The 19,828-nt window shown below is 43.4% G+C and overlaps 1 protein-coding gene across 1 annotated transcript in view; it reads left to right on the forward strand.

Annotated features, from left to right (window-relative positions):
- The window catches only part of LOC141141282 (uncharacterized), a 30,442-nt gene extending 14,788 nt beyond the window's left edge, over positions 1-15,654 (forward strand). Inside the window, 1 exon segment of the mRNA XM_073628957.1 lies at positions 14,909-15,654. Within this exon segment, the coding sequence (XP_073485058.1) occupies positions 14,909-15,654 (746 nt within the window).
- Positions 15,655-19,828: the final 4,174 nt, after the last annotated feature.

Below are 19,828 nucleotides of genomic sequence, written 5' to 3' on the forward strand. Positions count from 1 at the left end.
GCAGACATTACTATGTAATAATCATTCATAACTGCATTAGTTAGCAAAAGAAGGAAAAAACTAGGAATACTAATTGCAACATACATCAATAGATGCACACGAGGTAGAGCACATCTCACATAAAAATGTTTCTTTCACATATATGGATCATGATTACAGTGCAGTACTATATAACAACTTGGTAGGAATTGGCATTTGCATATACGCGGAAGCGCTAATTAGCGCCAGCTTAGAATTTACTAACATGTGTTTCTCACTAATAGCGCTAGCTTTTCATTCGCACATTCGCCTGTTGAAATTTTATTTGGCTAAAATGGTCGCTGGTTCGTATTCCCAACCACACTACAAGACTACCTGCCTGGAGTTTGCATGTTCTCCCTGTGCCTGCGTGGGTTTCCTCTGGGTACTCCGGTTTCCTTCCACACTCCAAAGACATGCTGGTAGGTTAATTGGCTTCTGTCTAAATTGGCCCTAGTATATGAATGTGAGTTAGGGACCTTAGATTGTAAGCTCCTTGAGGGTAGGGGCCCATATTAGTGTATAATGTTTATGTAAAGCACTGCGTAAATTGACGGCACTATAGAAGTACCTTAAAGCGGAGTTCCACACAAAAATGGAACTTCCGCTTTTCGGAACCCTCCCCCCCTCCGGTGTCACATTTGGCACCTTTCAGGGGGGAGGGGGGTGCAGATACCTGTCTAAGACAGGTATTTGCACCCACTTCCGGCATAGACTCCCATGGGAGTCTATGCCTCTTCCCGTCCCGACCGCGCTGTCTGCTGGGAACACACAGCTCCCAGGAGAGAACGGCGACCACTAGGGATGCGCAGCGCGACTCGCGCATGCGCAGTAGGGAACCGGGAAGTGAAGCCGCAATGCTTCACTTCCTGATTCCCTCACCTAGGATGGTGGCGGCAGCTGCCGAGAACCGAGCGGGTTCTCGGCGTCCCCTGCCGACATCGCTGGACCCTGGGACAGGTAAGTGGCCATGTATTAAAAGTCAGCAGCTGCAGTATTTGTACCTGCTGGATTTTAATATTTTTTTTTTTGGCGGTGTGGGTGAACCCCCGCTTTAAATAAAAATAAATAAGTCTTCACTAATATTATGGTGTGAATCTCCAAAACACCATACACTAGCTAACAAGCAGTTTACATTTGATAAACTTTATTGTATGGTATATAAACCATCAAACACTAGTAAAAGTATTTTGTATATATAATTGTGCTCAGCCCAATAGGCTAGCAGTTAGCACCTCTACCTCCAAACATTCAGGTATTGAAAGACTCATGGGTTCAAATCCCACAGGAGAATCCTAAAAGATTACTATTGGTGGAGAAAAGGAGAATTACTGTTAGCCAGTTAGCCAATTAGCCAAAGCAGCATACAGTGAATGCCAAGTAGCCAATACACTTTAATGTGGTTGATATTATTGTATTAACTCTTCAAATGCTTGCAATGGTATGTAAGTATTCACTAATATTATGGTGTGAATCTCCAAATGCCAAACACTAGCTAACAAGCAGTTTACATTTGATAAACTTTATTGTATAGTATATAACACATCAAACACTAGTAAAAGTATTTTGCATGTATAATTGTGCTCAGCCCAATAGGCTAGCAGTTAGCACCTCTACCTTCAAACATTCAGGTATTGAAAGACTCATGGGTTCAAATCCCACAGAAAAATCCTAAAAGATTCCATTGGTGGGAAAAGGAGAATGCCAGTTAGCCAATTATCCAAAGCAACACAAATATACGTGTATATGTATTTACTGAAAATAGGTGATTGTCAAGTAGCCAATGCAGTTTAATGTGAAAGTTTTTATTGTATTAACTCTTTAAATGCATGCAATGGTATGTAAGTATTCAATTATATTATGATGTGACATTCCAAACACCACACACTAGCTAAAGGGCAGTTTACATTTCTTTGTTTGTTTATTTTAATTCACTTGTGCACTGAAAAAATAAACACAGCTGGTGGATGGTAGGTTGGCTGTTGTTTGAACTCATACCATGAGTGGTGTGGAGATATCCAAGCAGACCACTAAGCCATTGTGCTAAGTACAAGACCTACATAATAGTGTAGTATTATTAAAGAATGAACATAAATAATTACTGCTTTATAGTCAACTAAATTAATAAATAATAAATCAAAAACATGAAAAAAACAACATACAACAAATAGGTAACCTAAGAGCCCTTGCACACTGGGGCGGGGGGCGGCGTCAGCGGTAAAATGCCGCTATTATTAGCAGCGTTTTACCGTCGGTATGCGGCCGCTAGCGGGGCGGTTTTACCCCCCGCTAGCGGCCGAGAAAGGGTTAAATACCACCGCAAAGCGCCTCTGCAGAGGCGCATTGCCGGCGGTATAGCCGCGCCGTCCCATTGATTTCAATGGGCAGGAGCGGTAAAGGAGCGGTATACACACCGCTCCTTCACTGCTCCGAAGATGCTGCTGGCAGGACTTTTTTTACCGTCCTGCCAGCGCATCGCTCCAGTGTGCAAGCCCTCGGGGCTTTCACACTGGGATGACAGCAGCGGCACTTTCGGGGCGGTTTGCAGGCGCTATTATTAGCGCAATAGCGCCTGCAAACCGCCCCAGTGTGCAAGGGCTCTTAATGATTAATACATGTAACTTTACAGAATAGCAGACATTACTATGTAATAATCATTCAGAACTGCATTTCTTAGCAAAAGAAGGAAAAAAAAACTAGGAATACTAATTGCAATATAAATCAATAGATGCACGGGAACTAGAGCACATCTCTGATAAAAAATGTTTCTTTCACATACATGGATCATGGCTACAGTACAGTGCTATATAACAACTTGATAAGAATTGGCATTTGTATATACGCGGAAGCGCTAATTAGCGGCAATTTAGAATTTACAAATGTTTGTTCTCCGCTTATATCGCTGATTTTCATGCGCAAATTCACCGTTTTGTTTCCATTTGGCTAAAATGGGCTCTATTATTTGCCATAGTGCCCAGTACTTCCTGGAGTTATAGTAAATGACCCCCAGTATGTCAACACAGAGTGAACAGCATGAGAAAAAAATCCAAGTCTGTGCATACATAGATGCATGCAACAATCCTTGATGTTTATAGCATCCTTAAACAGCCTTTTATAAGTCTCATTCTCAGTAAACAGTGAATCAATCTCACCAGCCTCCAGGATTCCTTTCAGTTCAAAGTCAGAATGCTGTTACTTTAACTTATAATGAAGCAAGACCCACATAAGAGTTGCAGCCACATAATGTAGATACATAGAAAAGCGAGCCTATCCAATTTTATTTCTTGTTATTATTATTATTTTAAATTATACATGTTTTTGTGATTTTTTTGTTTTTTTGGGGGGGTTTTTTTGGCTTTTGTATTTATTTCATTTTTTTAACTAATATATCTGCGTATAGATCGTTGTTTGACCCAAGCATGTTTGAATCCTTTTACTATTGACTGGCTCACTACCTCTGCCAGAAGTCTTTTCCGTAGAAAAAATAACTCTTTGGTAAAGTAACACTTTTTAAGATTAGTTTTGAATTTTCCTCTTGCTAAGTCATGTCCCCGTGTTCTTGATCTTGGCTTCATATTGAAAATACTGTCCTCTTGAACCTTATTTACCCCCTTGATGTATTTAAAAGTTTCAGTCATGTCTCCTCCTTCTTTCCTCCAGACTGTACATTAAGTTCCTAGATTCTCTCCTGATATGTTTTATCCCTCAGACCTTTCACCAGTTTTGTTACCCATCTCCGGACTCATTCTATTTTATTAATATCTTTTTGTAAGTGAGGTCTCCAGAACTGGGCTCAGTATTCTAAATAAGGTCTCACTAAATATCTAAATAGGAGAATCAGGACCTCCTTCCTCTTGTTGGTAACCCTTCTAGTGATGCATCCTAGAATTCTATTCTCTTTTCCCACTGCTTGGCCATGATGTTTGCATATTTTGCAATCATCCAAAATAAGTGCTCCTAAATCTTCTTCCTGTGTAGTGTTATCCAACACTGTACTCCCAATGCTGCACTCTGTTAAGGGATTATTTTTCCCTATGGCCATTATTTTATATTTAGAAACACTGAACTGCAGTTTACACTGCTTTGACCAATTTTCCAGCAATGCCAAATCATGTTCTATGATACAGACACCTACAAGGATATCAATCCAATTGCACACCCTTGTGTCATCAGCAAAAAGACATACCCTACACACCAACCCTTTAGTTATATCATTTACATATATTGTAGATTAAATAGAGCAGGGCCTAGTATGAAGCCTTGTGGTACACCACTAGTAACTGGTCTTTTATCCAAATTAACTCCATTTACAACCACACTTTGGAATCTATACTTTAGCCAACTGCATATCTATGAACCACCCAAGTATTAAGTCCTAGTTTGTACAATTTTTTTATTAGCTGTTTTGATGTGCTTGTAGAGGTTTCACAAAAACAGCCCAACCTGCTAACATGTTTCGCTTGTAAGGATTTAGCAAACCTAAGTGTAAAGCCTACATGATCAGGGCTTGCAGGAGAGAATGAGACCATATGCAAGGTTAATTATTTATTTGTGGTCTGAGAAATAAGGCACTTACCTGATTGCAGGTCAGTCGGAGCTTAGACAGTGTCAAACGGGTTTTTCCAACCTACAACTTCCCATTCCCTTTCTTTTCCCTTTAATTGGTTTAATTTATATGTTTTCAAATTTAATTTATCATTTTACTACATATTGGGGTCTTACATTCTTATTACCCAAGTCACAACAGCAAGGCAAGGATCTTTGAAAGGTAAAGCTTACCAGGAAAAGCTGGAGAATTTTGTGTTGGGCCCATCTCAAGTATCGGTGTCCTTTCCTAAAACAATTTTGTTCAGGTAGAATGGTAGTGGTTATTAGGCTTTATCTGGTGCACAATGGTCATATATTGTCTCCAGGTGGTATAGGGGTTGATTTACTAATGTCAAATCCACTTTCACTACAAGTGCACTGCAAGTGCACTTGGAAGTGCAGTCGCTGTAGATCTGAGGGGAAGATCTGAAATAAGGGGAAGCTCTGCTGATTTTATAATTCCAATCATGTGCAAGCTAAAATGCTGTTTTTTATTTTCCTTGCATGCCCCCCTCAGATCTACAGTGACTGCACTTCCAAGTGCACTTGCAGTGCAAAGTGGACTGCCTTCAGTGACTGGGGACCTTGTAATGTATGCTGATGGCAGATATGTCCGTAAAGGTTCTCATTTATCCAGCTCAAGGTATAGCTGGTTGTAGTTAGTCACATTCCACTGAACTTGTTGTGTAATGTCCATTGTGACTATCTGGAAGTTCTTTATCTGGACTAGGGATGAGCTTCAAGTTGGAGTCGAACTCATGTTTCCTCGAACATCGGCTGTTCGCCAGTTTGCCGAACAGCGAACAATTTGGGGTGTTCGCGGCAAATTTGAAAGCCGCGGAACACCCTTTAAAAGTCTATGGGAGAAATCAAAAGTGCTCATTTTAAAGGCTTATATGCACCAGAGGACATGTATCAATGCAAAAAAAAGGTTTAAAAACGGACGTTTTTTCGGGAGCAGTGATTTTAATAATGCTTAAAGTGAAACAATAAAAGTGAAATATTCCTTTAAATTTTGTACCTGGGGGTGTCTATAGTATGCCTGTAAAGGGGGCGCATGTTTCCCGTGTTTAGAACAGTCTGACAGCAAAATGATATTTCAAAAGGAAAAAAAAATCATTTAAAACTACTTGTGGCTATAATAAATTGTCGGTCCGACAAAGAAAGTAAAAGTTCAAAAAAGATAAAAACGGCATGGAATTTCCCTACAGGGGAACTCCGTGCCAAAATTTTTTAAAAAAATGGCGTGGGGTCCCCCTCAAAATCCATACCAGACCCTTCAGGTCTGGTATGGATTTTAACCAGTTGCCGACCGCCGCACGAACATATACGTCGACAGAGCGGCACAGGCAGGCAAAAGGACTTACAGGTACGTCCTTGCCTGCCCGCGGGTGGGGGGTCCGATCGGACCCCCCCCGGTGCCTGCGGCGGTCGGCAAATCTCCCCCGGCGATCGGTGGTGAGGGGGAGGCCATCCATTCGTGGCCCCCCCCTCGTGATCGCTCCCAGCCAATAGGGTTAATTTCCCTGCCTCTGTATTGTACACAGAGGCAGAGGAAATGATGTCATCTCTCCTCGGCTCGGTATTTTCCGTTCCAGCGCCGAGGAGAGAAGACTGTACTGTGAGTTACACAAACACACACACACAGTAGAACATGCCAGGCACACATTACACCCCCGATACCCCCCCGATTACCCCCCGATCCCCCCCCAATCACCCCCCCTGTCACAAACTGACACCAAGCAGGTTTTTTTTTTTTTTTTTTTTTTTCTGATTACTGCATTGGTGTCAGTTTGTGACAGTTACAGTGTTAGGTCAGTGAGTGTTAGCTCCCTTTAGGTCTAGGGTACCCCCCTAACACCCCCTAATAAAGTTTTAACCCCTTGATCACCCCCTGTCGCCAGTGTCGCTAAGCGATAATTTTTCTGATCGCTGTATTAGTGTCGCTGGTGACGCTAGTTAGGGAGGTAAATATTTAGGTTCGCCGTCAGCGTTTTATAGCGACAGGGACCCCCATATACTAACTAATAAATGTTTTAACCCCTTGATTGCCCCCTAGTTAACCCTTTCACCACTGATCACCGTATAACTGTTACGGGTGACGCTGGTTAGTTAGTTTATTTTTTATAGTGTCAGGGCACCCGCCGTTTAGTACCGAATAAAGGTTTAGCCCCCTGATCGCCCGGCGGTGATATGCGTCGCCCCAAGCAGCGTCAGATTAGCGCCAGTACCGCTAACACCCACGCACGCAGCATACGCCTCCCTTAGTGGTATAGTATCTGAACGCATCAATATCTGATCCGATCAGATCTATAATAGCATCCCCAGCAGTTTAGGGTTCCCAAAAACGCAGTGTTAGCGGAATCAGCCCAGATACCTGCTAGCACCTGCGTTTTGCCCCTCCGCCCGGCCCAGCCCAGCCCAGCCCACCCAAGTGCAGTATCGATCGATCACTGTCACTTACAAAACACTAAACGCATAACTGCAGCGTTCGCAGAGTCAGGCCTGATCCCTGCGATCGCTAACAGTTTTTTTGGTAGCGTTTTGGTGAACTGACAAGCACCAGCCCCAGGCAGTGTCAGGTTAGTGCCAGTAGCGCTAACACCCACGCACACACCGTACACCTCCCTTAGTGGTATAGTATCTGAACAAATCAATATCTGATCCGATCAGATCTATCCTAGCGTCCCCAGCAGTTTAGGGTTCCCAAAAACGCAGTGTTAGCGGGATCAGCCCAGATACCTGCTAGCACCTGAGTTTTGCCCCTCCGCCCGGCCCAGCCCAGCCCACCCAAGTGCAGTATCGATCGATCACTGTCACTTACAAAACACTAAATGCATAACTGCAGCGTTCGCAGAGTCAGGCCTGATCCCTGCGATCGCTAACAGTTTTTTTTGTAGCGCTTTGGTGAACTGGCAAGCACCAGCGGCCTAGTACACCCCGGTCGTAGTCAAACCAGCACTGCAGTAACACTTGGTGACGTGGCGAGTCCCATAAGTGCAGTTCAAGCTGGTGAGGTGGCAAGCACAAGTAGTGTCCCGCTGCCACCAAGAAGACGAACACAGGCCCGTCATGCCCATAATGCCCTTCCTGCTGCATTCGCCAATCCTAATTGGGAACCCACCGCTTCTGCAGTGCCCGTACTTCCCCCATTCACATCCCCAACCAAATGCAGTCAGCTGCATGAGAGGCATTTTCTTTATGTCCTCCCGAGCGCCCCTAACCAACGAACCCCCCCAAAAAAGATTTTGTGTCTGCAGCAAGCGCGGATATAGGCGTGACACCCGCTATTATTGTCCCTCCTGTCCTGACAATCCTGTTCTTTGCATTGGTGAATGTTTTGAAAGCTACCATACACTAGTTGAGTATTAGCGTAGGGTACAGCATTGCACAGACTAGGCACACTTTCACAGGGTCTCCCAAGATGCCATCACATTTTGAGAGACCCGAACCTGGAACCGGTTACAGTTATAAAAGTTACAGTTACAAAAAAAAGTGTAAAAAAAAAAAAAACACAAACAAAAATATAAAATAAAAAAAAATAGTTGTCGTTTTATTGTTCTCTCTCTCTCTATTCTCTCTCTATTGTTCTGCTCTTTTTTACTGTATTCTATTCTGCAATGTTTTATTGTTATTATGTTTTATCATGTTTGCTTTTCAGGTATGCAATTTTTTATACTTTACCGTTTACTGTGCTTTATTGTTAACCATTTTTTTGTCTTCAGGTACGCCATTCACGACTTTGAGTGGTTATACCAGAATGATGCCTGCAGGTTTAGGTATCATCTTGGTATCATTCTTTTCAGCCAGCGGTCGGCTTTCATGTAAAAGCAATCCTAGCGGCTAATTAGCCTCTAGACTGCTTTTACAAGCCGTGGGAGGGAATGCCCCCCCCCCACGTCTTCCGTGTTTTTCTCTGGCTCTCCTGTCTCAACAGGGAACCTGAAAATGCAGCCGGTGATTCAGCCAGCTGACCATAGAGCTGATCAGAGACCAGAGTGGCTCCAAACATCTCTATGGCCTAAGAAACCGGAAGCTATGAGCATTTTATGACTTAGATTTCGCCGGATGTAAACAGCGCCATTGGGAAATTGGGAAAGCATTTTATCACACCGATCTTGGTGTGGTCAGATGCTTTGAGGGCAGAGGAGAGATCTAGGGTCTAATAGACCCCAATTTTTTCAAAAAAGAGTACCTGTCACTACCTATTGCTATGATAGGGGATATTTACATTCCCTGAGATAACAATAAAAATGATTTAAAAGAAAAAAAAATGAAAGGAACAGTTTAAAAATAAGATAAAAAAAATAATAATAATAAAGAAAAAAAAAAGCACCCCTGTCCCCCCTGCTCTCACGCTAAGGCGAACGCAAGCGTCGGTCTGGGGTCAAATGTGAACAGCAATTGCACCATGCATGTGAGGTATCACCGCGAAGGTCAGATCGAGGGCAGTAATTTTAGCAGTAGACCTCCTCTGTAAACCTAAAGTGGTAACCTGTAAAGGCTTTTAAAGGCTTTTAAAAATGTATTTAGTTTGTCGCCACTGCACGTTTGTGCGCAATTTTAAAGCATGTCATGTTTGGTATCCATGTACTTGGCCTAAGATCATCTTTTTTATTTCATCAAACATTTGGGCAATATAGTGTGTTTTAGTGCATTAAAATTTAAAAAAGTGTGTTTTTTCCCCAAAAAATGCGTTTTAAAAATCGCTGCGCAAATACTGTGTGAAAAAAAAAAATGAAACACCCACCATTTTAATCTGTAGGGCATTTGCTTTAAAAAAAATATATAGTGTGTGGGGGTTCAAAGTAATTTTCTTGCAAAAAAAAATTGTTTTTTATATTTTTATATTTTAAAATATAATTATAATTATATTTGTCAGAAAGGGCTTTGTCTTCAAGTGGTTAGAAGAGTGGGTGTTGTGTGACATAAGCTTCTAAATGTTGTGCATAAAATGCCAGGACAGTTCAAAACCCCCCCAAATGACCCCATTTTGGAAAGTAGACACCCCAAGCTATTTGCTGAGAGGCATGTCGAGTCCATGGAATATTTTATATTGTGACACAAGTTGCAGGAAAGAGACAATTTTTAATTTTTTTTATTTTTTTTGCACAAAGTTGTCACTAAATGATATATTGCTCAAATATGCCATGGGAATATGTGAAATTACACCCCAAAATACATTCTGTTGCTTCTCTTGAGTACGGGGATACCACATGTGTGAGACTTTTTGGGAGCCTAGCTGCGTACGGGACCCCGAAAACCAAGCACCGCCTTCAGGCTTTCTAAGGCTGTAAATTTTTGATTTCACTCTTCACTGCCTATCACAGTTTCGGAGGCCATGGAATGCCCAGGTGGCAAAAAACCCCCCCAAATGACCCCATTTTGGAAAGTAGACACCCCAAGCTATTTGCTGAGAGGTATAGTGAGTATTTTGCAGACCTCACTTTTTGTCACAAAGTTTTGAAAATTGAAAAAAGAAAAAAAAATTTTTTTTCTCATCTTTCTTTATTTTCAAAAACAAATGAGAGCTGAAAAATACTCACCATGCCTCTCAGCAAATAGCTTGGGGTGTCTACTTTCCAAAATGGGGTCATTTGGGGGGGGTTTGTGCCACCTGGGCATTCCATGGCCTCCGAAACTGTGATAGGCAGTGAAGAGTGAAATCAAAAATTTACACCCTTAGAAATCCTGAAGGCGGTGATTGGTTTTCGGGGCCCCGTACGCGGCTAGGCTCCCAAAAAGTCCCACACATGTGGTATCCCCGTACTCAGGAGAAGTAGCTAAATATATTTTGGGGTGCAATTCCACATATGCCCATGGCCTGTGTGAGCAATATATCATTTAGTGACAACTTTGTGCAAAAAAAAAAAAAAAAAAATTTGTCACTTTCCCGCAACTTGTGTCAAAATATAAAACATTCCATGGACTCAACATGCCTCAAAGCAAATAGCTTGGGGTGTCTACTTTCCAGAATGGGGTCATTTGGGGGGGGTTTATGCCATCTGGGCATTTTATGGCCTTCAAAACTGTGATAGGTAGTGAGGAGTAAAATCAAAAATGTACGCCCTTAGAAATCCTGAAGGCAGTGATTGGTTTTCGGGGCCCCGAACGCGGCTAGGCTCCCAAAAAGTCCCACACATGTGGTATCCCCATACTCAGGAGAAGCAGCTAAATGTATTTTGGGGTGCAATTCCACATATGCCCATGGCCTGTGTGAGCAATATATCATTTAGTGACAACTTTTTGTAATTTTTTTTTTTTTGTTTGTCATTATTCAATCACTTGGGACAAAAAAAATGAATATTCAATGGGCTCAACATGCCTCTCAGCAATTTCCTTGGGGTGTCTACTTTCCAAAATGGGGTCATTTGTGGGGGTTTTGTACTGCCCTGCCATTTTAGCACCTCAAGAAACGACATAGGCAGTCATAAATTAAAGGCTGTGTAAATTCCAGAAAATGTACCCTAGTTTGTAGGCGCTATAACCTTTGCGCAAACCAATAAATATACACTTATTGACATTTTTTTTTACCAAAGACATGTGGCCGAATACATTTTGGCCTAAATGTATGACTAAAATTGAGTTTATTGGATTTTTTTTAGAACAAAAAGTAGAAAATATCATTTTTTTTCAAAATTTTCGGTCTTTTTCCATGTATAGCGCAAAAAATAAAAACGGCAGAGGTGATCAAATACCATCAAAAGAAAGCTCTATTTGTGGGAAGAAAAGGACGCAAATTTCGTTTGGGTACAGCATTGCATGACCGCGCAATTAGCAGTTAAAGCGACGCAGTGCCAAATTGTAAAAAGTGCTCTGGTCAGGAAGGGGGTAAATCCTTCCGGGGCTGAAGTGGTTAAGGGGAACCCCGCGTCAAAATTTTAAACAAAAATGGCGTGGGGTCCCCCGAAAAATCCATACCAGACCCTTATCCGAGCACGCAACCTGGCAGGCCACAGGAAAAGAGGGGGGACGAGAGAGCGCCCCCCTTCTGAACCGTACCAGGTCACATGCCCTCAACATTGGGAGGGTGCTTTGAGGTAGCCCCCCAAAAGCACCTTGTCCCCATGTTGATGAGGACAAGGGCCTCATCCCCACAACCCTTGGCCAGTGGTTGTGGGGGTCTGCGGGTGGGGGGGCTTATCGGAATCTGGAAGCCCCCTTTAACAAGGGGACCCCCAGATCCTAGCCCCCTGTGTAAATTGGTAATGGGGTACAAATGTACCCCTACCATTTTACAAAAAAAGTGTCAAAATGGTTAAAAAACACAAGAGACGGTTTTTGACAAGTCCTTTATTAATTTCTTCGTTTTTCAGCTTCTTCTTCCATCTTCTTTCTTCTGATCGTGCGGACAGAGCAAAGAAGAAGCCTGGAGGAAGATGCGGGACAAGAAGAGCGGAGGAAGAAGGAGATAAAGAAGAAGAAGATGAAGAAGAAGAAGATGAAGGAAGAAGAAGAACACCGAAGGAAGACCAGAAGAAAGAAGATGGAAGAAGAAATTAATAAAGGACTTGTCAAAAACCATCTCTTGTGTTTTTTAACCATTTTGACACTTTTTTGTGAAATGGTAGGGGTACATTTGTACCCCATTACCAATTCACACAGGGGGGGGCTGGGATCTGGGGGTCCCCTTGTTACCTCTTTAGGGCTACCTCAAAGCACCCGCCCAATGTTGAGAGCATGTGGCCTGGTATGGTTCAGAAGGGGGGGCCGCTCTCTCGTCCCCCCTCTTTTCCTACGGCCTGCCAGGTTGCGTGCTCGGATAAGGGTCTGGTATGGATTTTTGGGGGGACCCCACGCCATTTTTTAAAAAGATTTTCATGCGGGGTTCCCCTTAAAATCCATACCAGAACTGAAGGGTCTGGTATGGATTTTGAGGGGGACCCCCACGCCATTTTTTTTTTTATTTTGGCTCGGTGTTCGAACAAGTTTTTTACCTGTTCGCAAGTTCTGCTGTGAACCGAACCTGGGGGAGGGTGTTCGGCTCATCCATAATCTGGACTATACTAAAGCATTCTACACAGATCCCAACAAATATCTTAAATTACAAGTTAAGGTTCAATGGCATTGAAAGAATTGTATGTAGTTGGGTAGAGAACTGATAACAGGTAACATATCTAGAGGGTAGTGATAACTGGATCTTCATCTAAATGATTAAGTGCGCGGAGTTCCCCAGGATTTTCTGGTCCTGGGACCAATTCTGTTTTTGTTGTTTATAAATGATATAGAGATGGGAATAAATAGCTCAGTTTCAGTGTTTGCTGATCATACCAAGCTATGTAGAGCAAAGCAATAACTTCACAACAGTAAGAATCACTACTAGAGATGTGCACAGTGAAAAAAAATTGTTTTGTTTTGGTTTTGTTAAGTAAATCATTTTTTCGTCATAATCATTATGTTAGAATGATTCATTTTCAGAATGAATTTAGTGTATTCGGATTTGTTTCATACATTTGTTGTTCCAAAGTAATTTGTATTTTTGGAAGTTCTGTTTTTTTGTTATTTCAAAAGATTGGTTATTTCTCTGCTAGTCCAACCCACAAAGAGAAATGGAATGAGCTGATTGGGCGATATCGACTGGAGTCACATGCATCCGAAAATTACAAATGGAACAAAATTAATTTTGTATTGATTTGTTATGTTATGATTCGGAGATGGATTCACCTCCATCCAACCTAAACACAATGAGTAGAAATCATTTCCTGACAGACTTCATGGCAGCCTACGTGTGGGTTAACTCCGCCTCCTCTCCAATGCTATAGTACCCCATTCCCATAAATGAGCACTCACCACTAGCTGCTGCGTTCCTTTTTTGTCCTCCTCCAATGGACCTACACATGACGTTCGCGTCCGATCGGGTGGAACCAAGATGTTGGCATACTTCAAGCGGTGCAGCTCAGAGCCCAGCGGGTAAGTAGCGTTTATAGGCTGGAGTAATACCCCTATGGTGGAGGGATGGTCGCCTCCGTATGCCGGATGGATGTGCACCAACAGCTGGCAAGGTCTGCAACGGTCTCCGTTTTTTCTCCATGGCAGTGTATTCTGTGTAAATTGTTATCCCTCTATGCTGTCAAAGTCGGTCCTATGGCTTATTGCGGCCGTTGTCAGGCTGTTTTTTTCTCCTCATGGTGGCTGGAGTGCTTGTGCGTTCCAGCTTGCCTTGGCACTTCCGGGTGCGGCCGTCTTCACCGTTTGCGCATGCACTGTAGCCTCCTCAGGACCGAGGCTTGGCTCGCGTGTACGCAGTACGATGGGCCGCCCGGCGGCCGCGCATGAGCAGTGCGGTCACTGCCCCACAGAGCAGGCGCGCTGATGTCACGGGCCGGGAATTTAAAATCCGCTCTTAGCTCCTGTGCAATGGGAACCTCCTGTCAGTGAGAAGGAGTGGAGCGGAGCAGATCGGTTTTCCCCAGCCCTGACCTCAGGTTAGTGCCTGCCTTGCTGTGTTTAGCAGCTATTTGATGTGGCTCTTCCTGGGACATGTCTATTTAAAAAAAAAATAATAATATATACATAATAAAAAAAAATTTTATAATATAAAAAAAAACAAAACACCACAAAAAACAAAGGAAGAAAAGAGGAATAATAATAATCTATTTATTCTGGGGGCAAGTTTGTTTTATAATTTCCCTCACAGGCGTCTTGTTTTTTTTTCTTTTTCTTTTTTTTTTTTCAGGGCATTCTTTGTCTGCAGACCATCCGTACTGTGTCGCTATTTGTCCAAAAATCATGGACAAGTCACTGCCTTTAAGTGGCCAGCCTTCACACACAAGGTATGTGCTTGTGAGGGGAGGGGTTGAGGTACAGTCACAAATGTTTGCGTTTTGATGTTGTGTCTTGCCTTCCCCTTTTCTTTTTTCAGCCCTTCTAGATCGGACCCTCGGATCATGGTCCAGAATGAACCAGACCTTGCCAGGCCACAATACCACTCGTCATCTAGATCCAGACGAGACTCTTCGCATGGAAACCACCACCAGAGGAGACATTCCCATTCCTCCTCCAAACACCGCTCCCACTGCCATGACAGCCGCTCTGATTGGAGAGCCTGCTGGGGATGTGGAACACGAGTTCCGGAGGGCAAGTCACTGTGTGATTGTTGCTATGCCCAGGGCGGTTAGGGAAAAAGAGACAGAGAACCAGCGTTTGGAGTCTCTTGTGAAACGTGTAGTGCAACAATCCCTAAAAGAATTAGATGAGCCAGTCTACTACTTTATCTGGCCCTCCGGCTGACGAGGCCCGTGACGGTCCGGCACTTCCCAGCCCTACGTTGCCTCTCTTGACTCTTCGAATGATGAACCTCAAGAAGAGGACATCGGAGGCTTTGACTTCAGTATGGTTTCACTATTAATCAAGGCGATCAAGGAGGCCCTTAAGTGGGAAGACCCCTCCACCCCCCCAGCTAAACAGAAGAAGTTCTTTAAACATCTGGGGAAGGAACGCTCAAACTTTCCGCTCCTTTCTGAATTAAAAGACATCATCAATGAGGAAGGGAGTAGGACAGACAAGAAGTCCTCCATGTCAAATAAAACCTCGAGATTATACCCCTTTAAGTCAGAAGAGGTGAAGTGTCTGGAAAATGCAGCCTTAATGCATCTGGCCAAGCATGTTACTCTCCCTTTGGAAGATGCGGTGTCCTTCAGGGATGGTCTTGAAAGAAGGATAGACCAGGATTTGAAGAAAATTTACGGTCTAGCAGGCACGGCCTGTAAACCGGCCCTGGCACTAGCGGCCATGTCGAAGGCCATAGAGGCCTGGACGGAGAATGTTGATTCCTTCCTTAAGAGTGTTTCGGAGGAGCTGGCCGGAAGTTCAGCAGCTGCAGAACTGAAACTAGCGGCAGTCTTCCTGGGGGAGGCGTCTATCCATTTGATCCGCCTATTGGCGCGAATTATGTTAGCATCGGTCACGGCCAAACGGGCTTTATGGTTGCTTCCTTGGCTCGCTGACCCGGTCTCCAAGCAAGCCTGGTGTAAAATCCCCTTTGAGGGGTCTTCACTGTTCGGCAACAAGTTAGATGATGCCATGACGCGGGCCATGTGTAGCAAGTGAGGCTTCCTCCCCCAGGACAGGCATCTACTTGGGCGAAAGAAACTCCAGTATAGAAGACGCACTCCGGAGCGCTTCAGGGAAGCACGCTACTACAAGCCTGGCCGAGACTTCAGGAAAAATTGGAGCAGAGGGCAGGCATCCTTTCGTAAGCCTGCTAAAGGCCAGACATCCAGTGGTCATGAGCAGACGAAGTCCTTTTGCGATTGCGCCCGCCCAGGCGGGTCGGGTGGGGGCTCGTCTGCTCCTCTTCCGGCACGTCTGGGTGGCCTCAATCTCGGACTACTGGGTCATAAGGACAGTCTCGTCAGGGCACAGATGGGCCTTCTCCAGTACTCCTACCCCCAGATTCGTGCCCACTCTACTTCCTCGTTCAGAAGAACAGAGACAAGTGTTACTGTCCTACGTGGACTTACGGAAGACTCAGGGAGCAGCGGTACATGTCCCAAAGGACAAATGGTTTCAGGGGATATACTCCCCTCTCTTCCTAGTTCAAAATAAGAGTGGCTCTTGGAGCCCAGTCATAGACCTGACCTACCTCAACAAATTCATAGAGCATGGGAAGTTCAAGATGGAAACCCTATCAACCATCCAGCAAGCCATTCAGCCAGGTGATTGGATGATTTCAATCGACTTAAGAGATGCTTATTTCCATGTCCTGCTGGAAAAAACTTCACAAGTTTCTCCGGTTCCAAGTCGGGCAAGATCACCTACAATTTATTTGCCTCCCCTTTGGGCTGACAACATCCCCCTGGGTCTTTTCAAAGGTTCTCCTGGCCACAGTGGCTTTCATCAGATTAAAAGGGGAACGTCTTTACCATTACCTCGACGACCTCTAGGTGTTGTGTCAAAACAGAGAGCAGTTGCTGGTCCACCGGGAACAAGTGATTTCCACCCTGTCCAACTTCAGGTGGCTTTTGAATCGGGAAAAAAGTAATCTAGATCTGGTTCAACTTCTAATATACTTAGGGGCTCAGTTCGACACAGTGGAAAACACCATCTCCCTTCCACTACAGAAAATCCCGACTGTTCAAGACAGAATTTCCTGGGCCCTACATGCCCCACGCCTGAAAGCCTCCCAGTGCCTGGAGATAGTCGGCACAATGGTCTCCACAACTCCCATGATCAAATGGGCCTTGTGGAGGTTACGCCCTTTCCAGTCAGGCTTCCTCAGGCAATGGAAGTCGGGAGACAAAAATCAAATCGTCCACATAACCACGACAATGAGGAACAGCCTCTTCTGGTGGCTTCAACGCAAGAACCTTCTGAATTGCAACTCCATTCCCATTGCTTGGGTCACGGTCATGACCGACGGCAGCGGTACTGGGCGGGGAACCCTCTGCGGGTCGAACCTTGCTCAGGGCATATGGGACACTCGCCTCCACAATCCAGGCTCGAATGTCCTGGAACTTTGAACAGCATGGTGTGCTCTCCAGTCCTTCTCTCACCTTCTAAAAGGGGAGTCAGTGTTATTAAGGATGGAAAACACCACGGCAGTCTCCTATGTGAAAAGGCAAGGGGGTACGCGGAGCTCCACACTCCTGCGAGAAGTCGAACCCATTCTATCATGGGCACAGCAGAATCTATCAAACATCTCAGCAGTCTTCATCCCAGGAGTCCAGAACACTCAAGCAGACTTCCTATCACGTTCTCAGTTGGACAACGAGTGGTCCCTTCATGCACAGACATTCGAGTGGATCCTGTCATTGGGCATCGATCCCGAGGTAGATCTATTCACTTCCCCCTGCAACTTCAAGGTGAAAAAATTCTACACCCGAGGCCGTTGCAGCCAGGCCTTCAGAACAGATGCCCTGACGGATCAGTGGAGGTTCAGGAGGGCGTATGCCTTTCCCCTGCTCCCGGTTATCCTGAGATTCCTGCAGAGGCTCCGGGAGGAAGCAGTCGAAGTGGTGACAATAGCTCCCTATTGGCCGAACAGGCCGTGGTTCCCCCTCCTCGTCCAACTCAGTTTCCGGGACCCGGTGCCTCTCCATCTCAGGCCGGACCTTCTTTCTCAAGGGGACAGTTCTACACCCTTGTCCGGCAGTACTGAGACTGATGGTCTGGTTCTTGAGAGGGAGAGGCTAGAATCCCTTGGCTGTGCCTCAAGAGTGATCTCCACTCTTATTAGCTCAAGAAGACCAAGCACAAACAAGGTGTATGGGAGAATCTGGACCAAATTTGTGGAATTCTGCTCTTCTGTGCATAGGTTTTTCAGATACCCGGAAGTTCAGGATATCCTCAGCTTCCTTCAAACTGGTCTTGACCTACCCTTAATTATCAGCTCTCTCAGGGTCCAGGTATCTGCTTTATCGGCTTTCTCCGGTACTTCATGGGCAGTTCATCCCTTAATTCGGCAATTTTTCCATGGAGCTTCAAGGCTCAAGCCCCAAAGAAAACCGAGGTTGCCCAAGTGGGACCTTCCACTTGTCCTCGACTCAATCTCTGGACTCAGTATCACGGGGCCCTCCCAGCTCTCCATCAAGGACTTTTCAGCAAAAGTGGCCTTTTTGGTAGCCGTCACCTCGGCTAAAAGGGTCTCTGAGATCGGATCACTGGGTCATGAAGAGCCCTTCTTGACGTTTTTCCCCAGACCCTGTAGTTCTTACCCCTATGCTGGGTTCAAACCCAAAAGTTTCTTCTGTGTTTCATGAGAATCAGGAGATCGTCTTACCTGCTTTCAGGTCTCCGGGATCCACTGAAACTCACACTTTGGATGTAGGCGAAGCTATTAAAGAATATCTACTAATTACTTCTTCTTTTAGATGTTCTGAGCACCTCTTTATCTTGCACTCGGGTAGCAACAAAGGGAAAAAAGCCTCAACCAGGACACTCGCAGCCTGGATAGTGCAGACCATCCAGCAAGCATACAGGGCTAAGGGCTTGGCTCCTCCAGAGGCGGTGACAGCTCACTCCACCAGGGAAAATTACTCCAAAGGGAAATTACGGTAACTATTTGATAATAAATTTTCCTTTTTTATTTCACTTTTATACCTTACTATATTTATTGCAAAATGTTTCCATTTTATACGCAGTGCATTTTTTATAAAAATGAAAAATGTTAATGTAAAAAGAATTAGCTGATTATCCAAGAGGCAAAGACTACTGCACTGCTCTCAACCCAATAAAACAAATTAATCCAAATTACAGTAATACATATTCATTCGTTAAGTTATAAAGTTGAATAATATGTAAAGTTGAATCATTCTGCTTACACTGATTTTTCTCTGTCTTACGACAACAAAAGTAATGAAATAATTTCCGAGATGTACATCAGTTGAATGTGTATATCATTATGACCTTTTATGTTATGTACTATGTTCCTTTATAAAACCTTCAATAAAAATCATTGAAACAAAAAAGTTATAAAGTTGAATTAATTTTCTTATTCCCAACTGAATTTGTTGGACCGCACACATACAAAATTAAACGAATAGTCTCTCAAGTTCAACCCAAATCAAAAATTTTTTTTTTAGATTATTCAGGCTACGCTAACTGGAATGAAAAATTAATGGATCTAAATCAATTTGGATCCTTTGTTATGTCATTATTTTATTTCCGATGCTTCAAATGTTAACAAAAGGCCCAATTATCACTTCATGTCATCCGAATGAAAGGAATGAACACAATGAATTTGTTTATTTTTGTTATGATTTATTTCAGATTTGTTGCAATTCATTATTATTAGGCATGTGCATTTCGTTTCGTTCCGAATCGAAATTCGGACGAATTTTTCATTATTCGGAAATTCGGATGCATCCGAATTTCCGAATGACAAAAGTAAACGAATCCGAAAAAAACGAACTAATTCGAATCGAATTCGAAAACATATTCGAAAACATATTCGAATCGAATTCGAAAACATAATCAAATAAAAAAAAAAAATAGAAAACGTTTTTCTAAAAAAAACAATAAGGTAGAATATAAAATAATAAAGCAATAGAATATGTATATATATATATATATATATATATATATATATATATATATATATATATATATATATATATATATATATATATATATATATTTTTTTTTTTTTATGCTTTTCTTTTCTATTATTTTATATTCTATAATAGTATTTTCAATTCAAATTCAAATTCATTCTATACGAAATTCGAATTTCGGAACATGGCTTCTGAAGTTTGAATTTCCTATAGAATGAATTTGAATTTGA

The sequence above is a fragment of the Aquarana catesbeiana genome, linkage group LG04 (assembly GCF_042186555.1).
Source record: "Aquarana catesbeiana isolate 2022-GZ linkage group LG04, ASM4218655v1, whole genome shotgun sequence".
Lineage (NCBI taxonomy): Eukaryota > Metazoa > Chordata > Amphibia > Anura > Ranidae > Aquarana > Aquarana catesbeiana.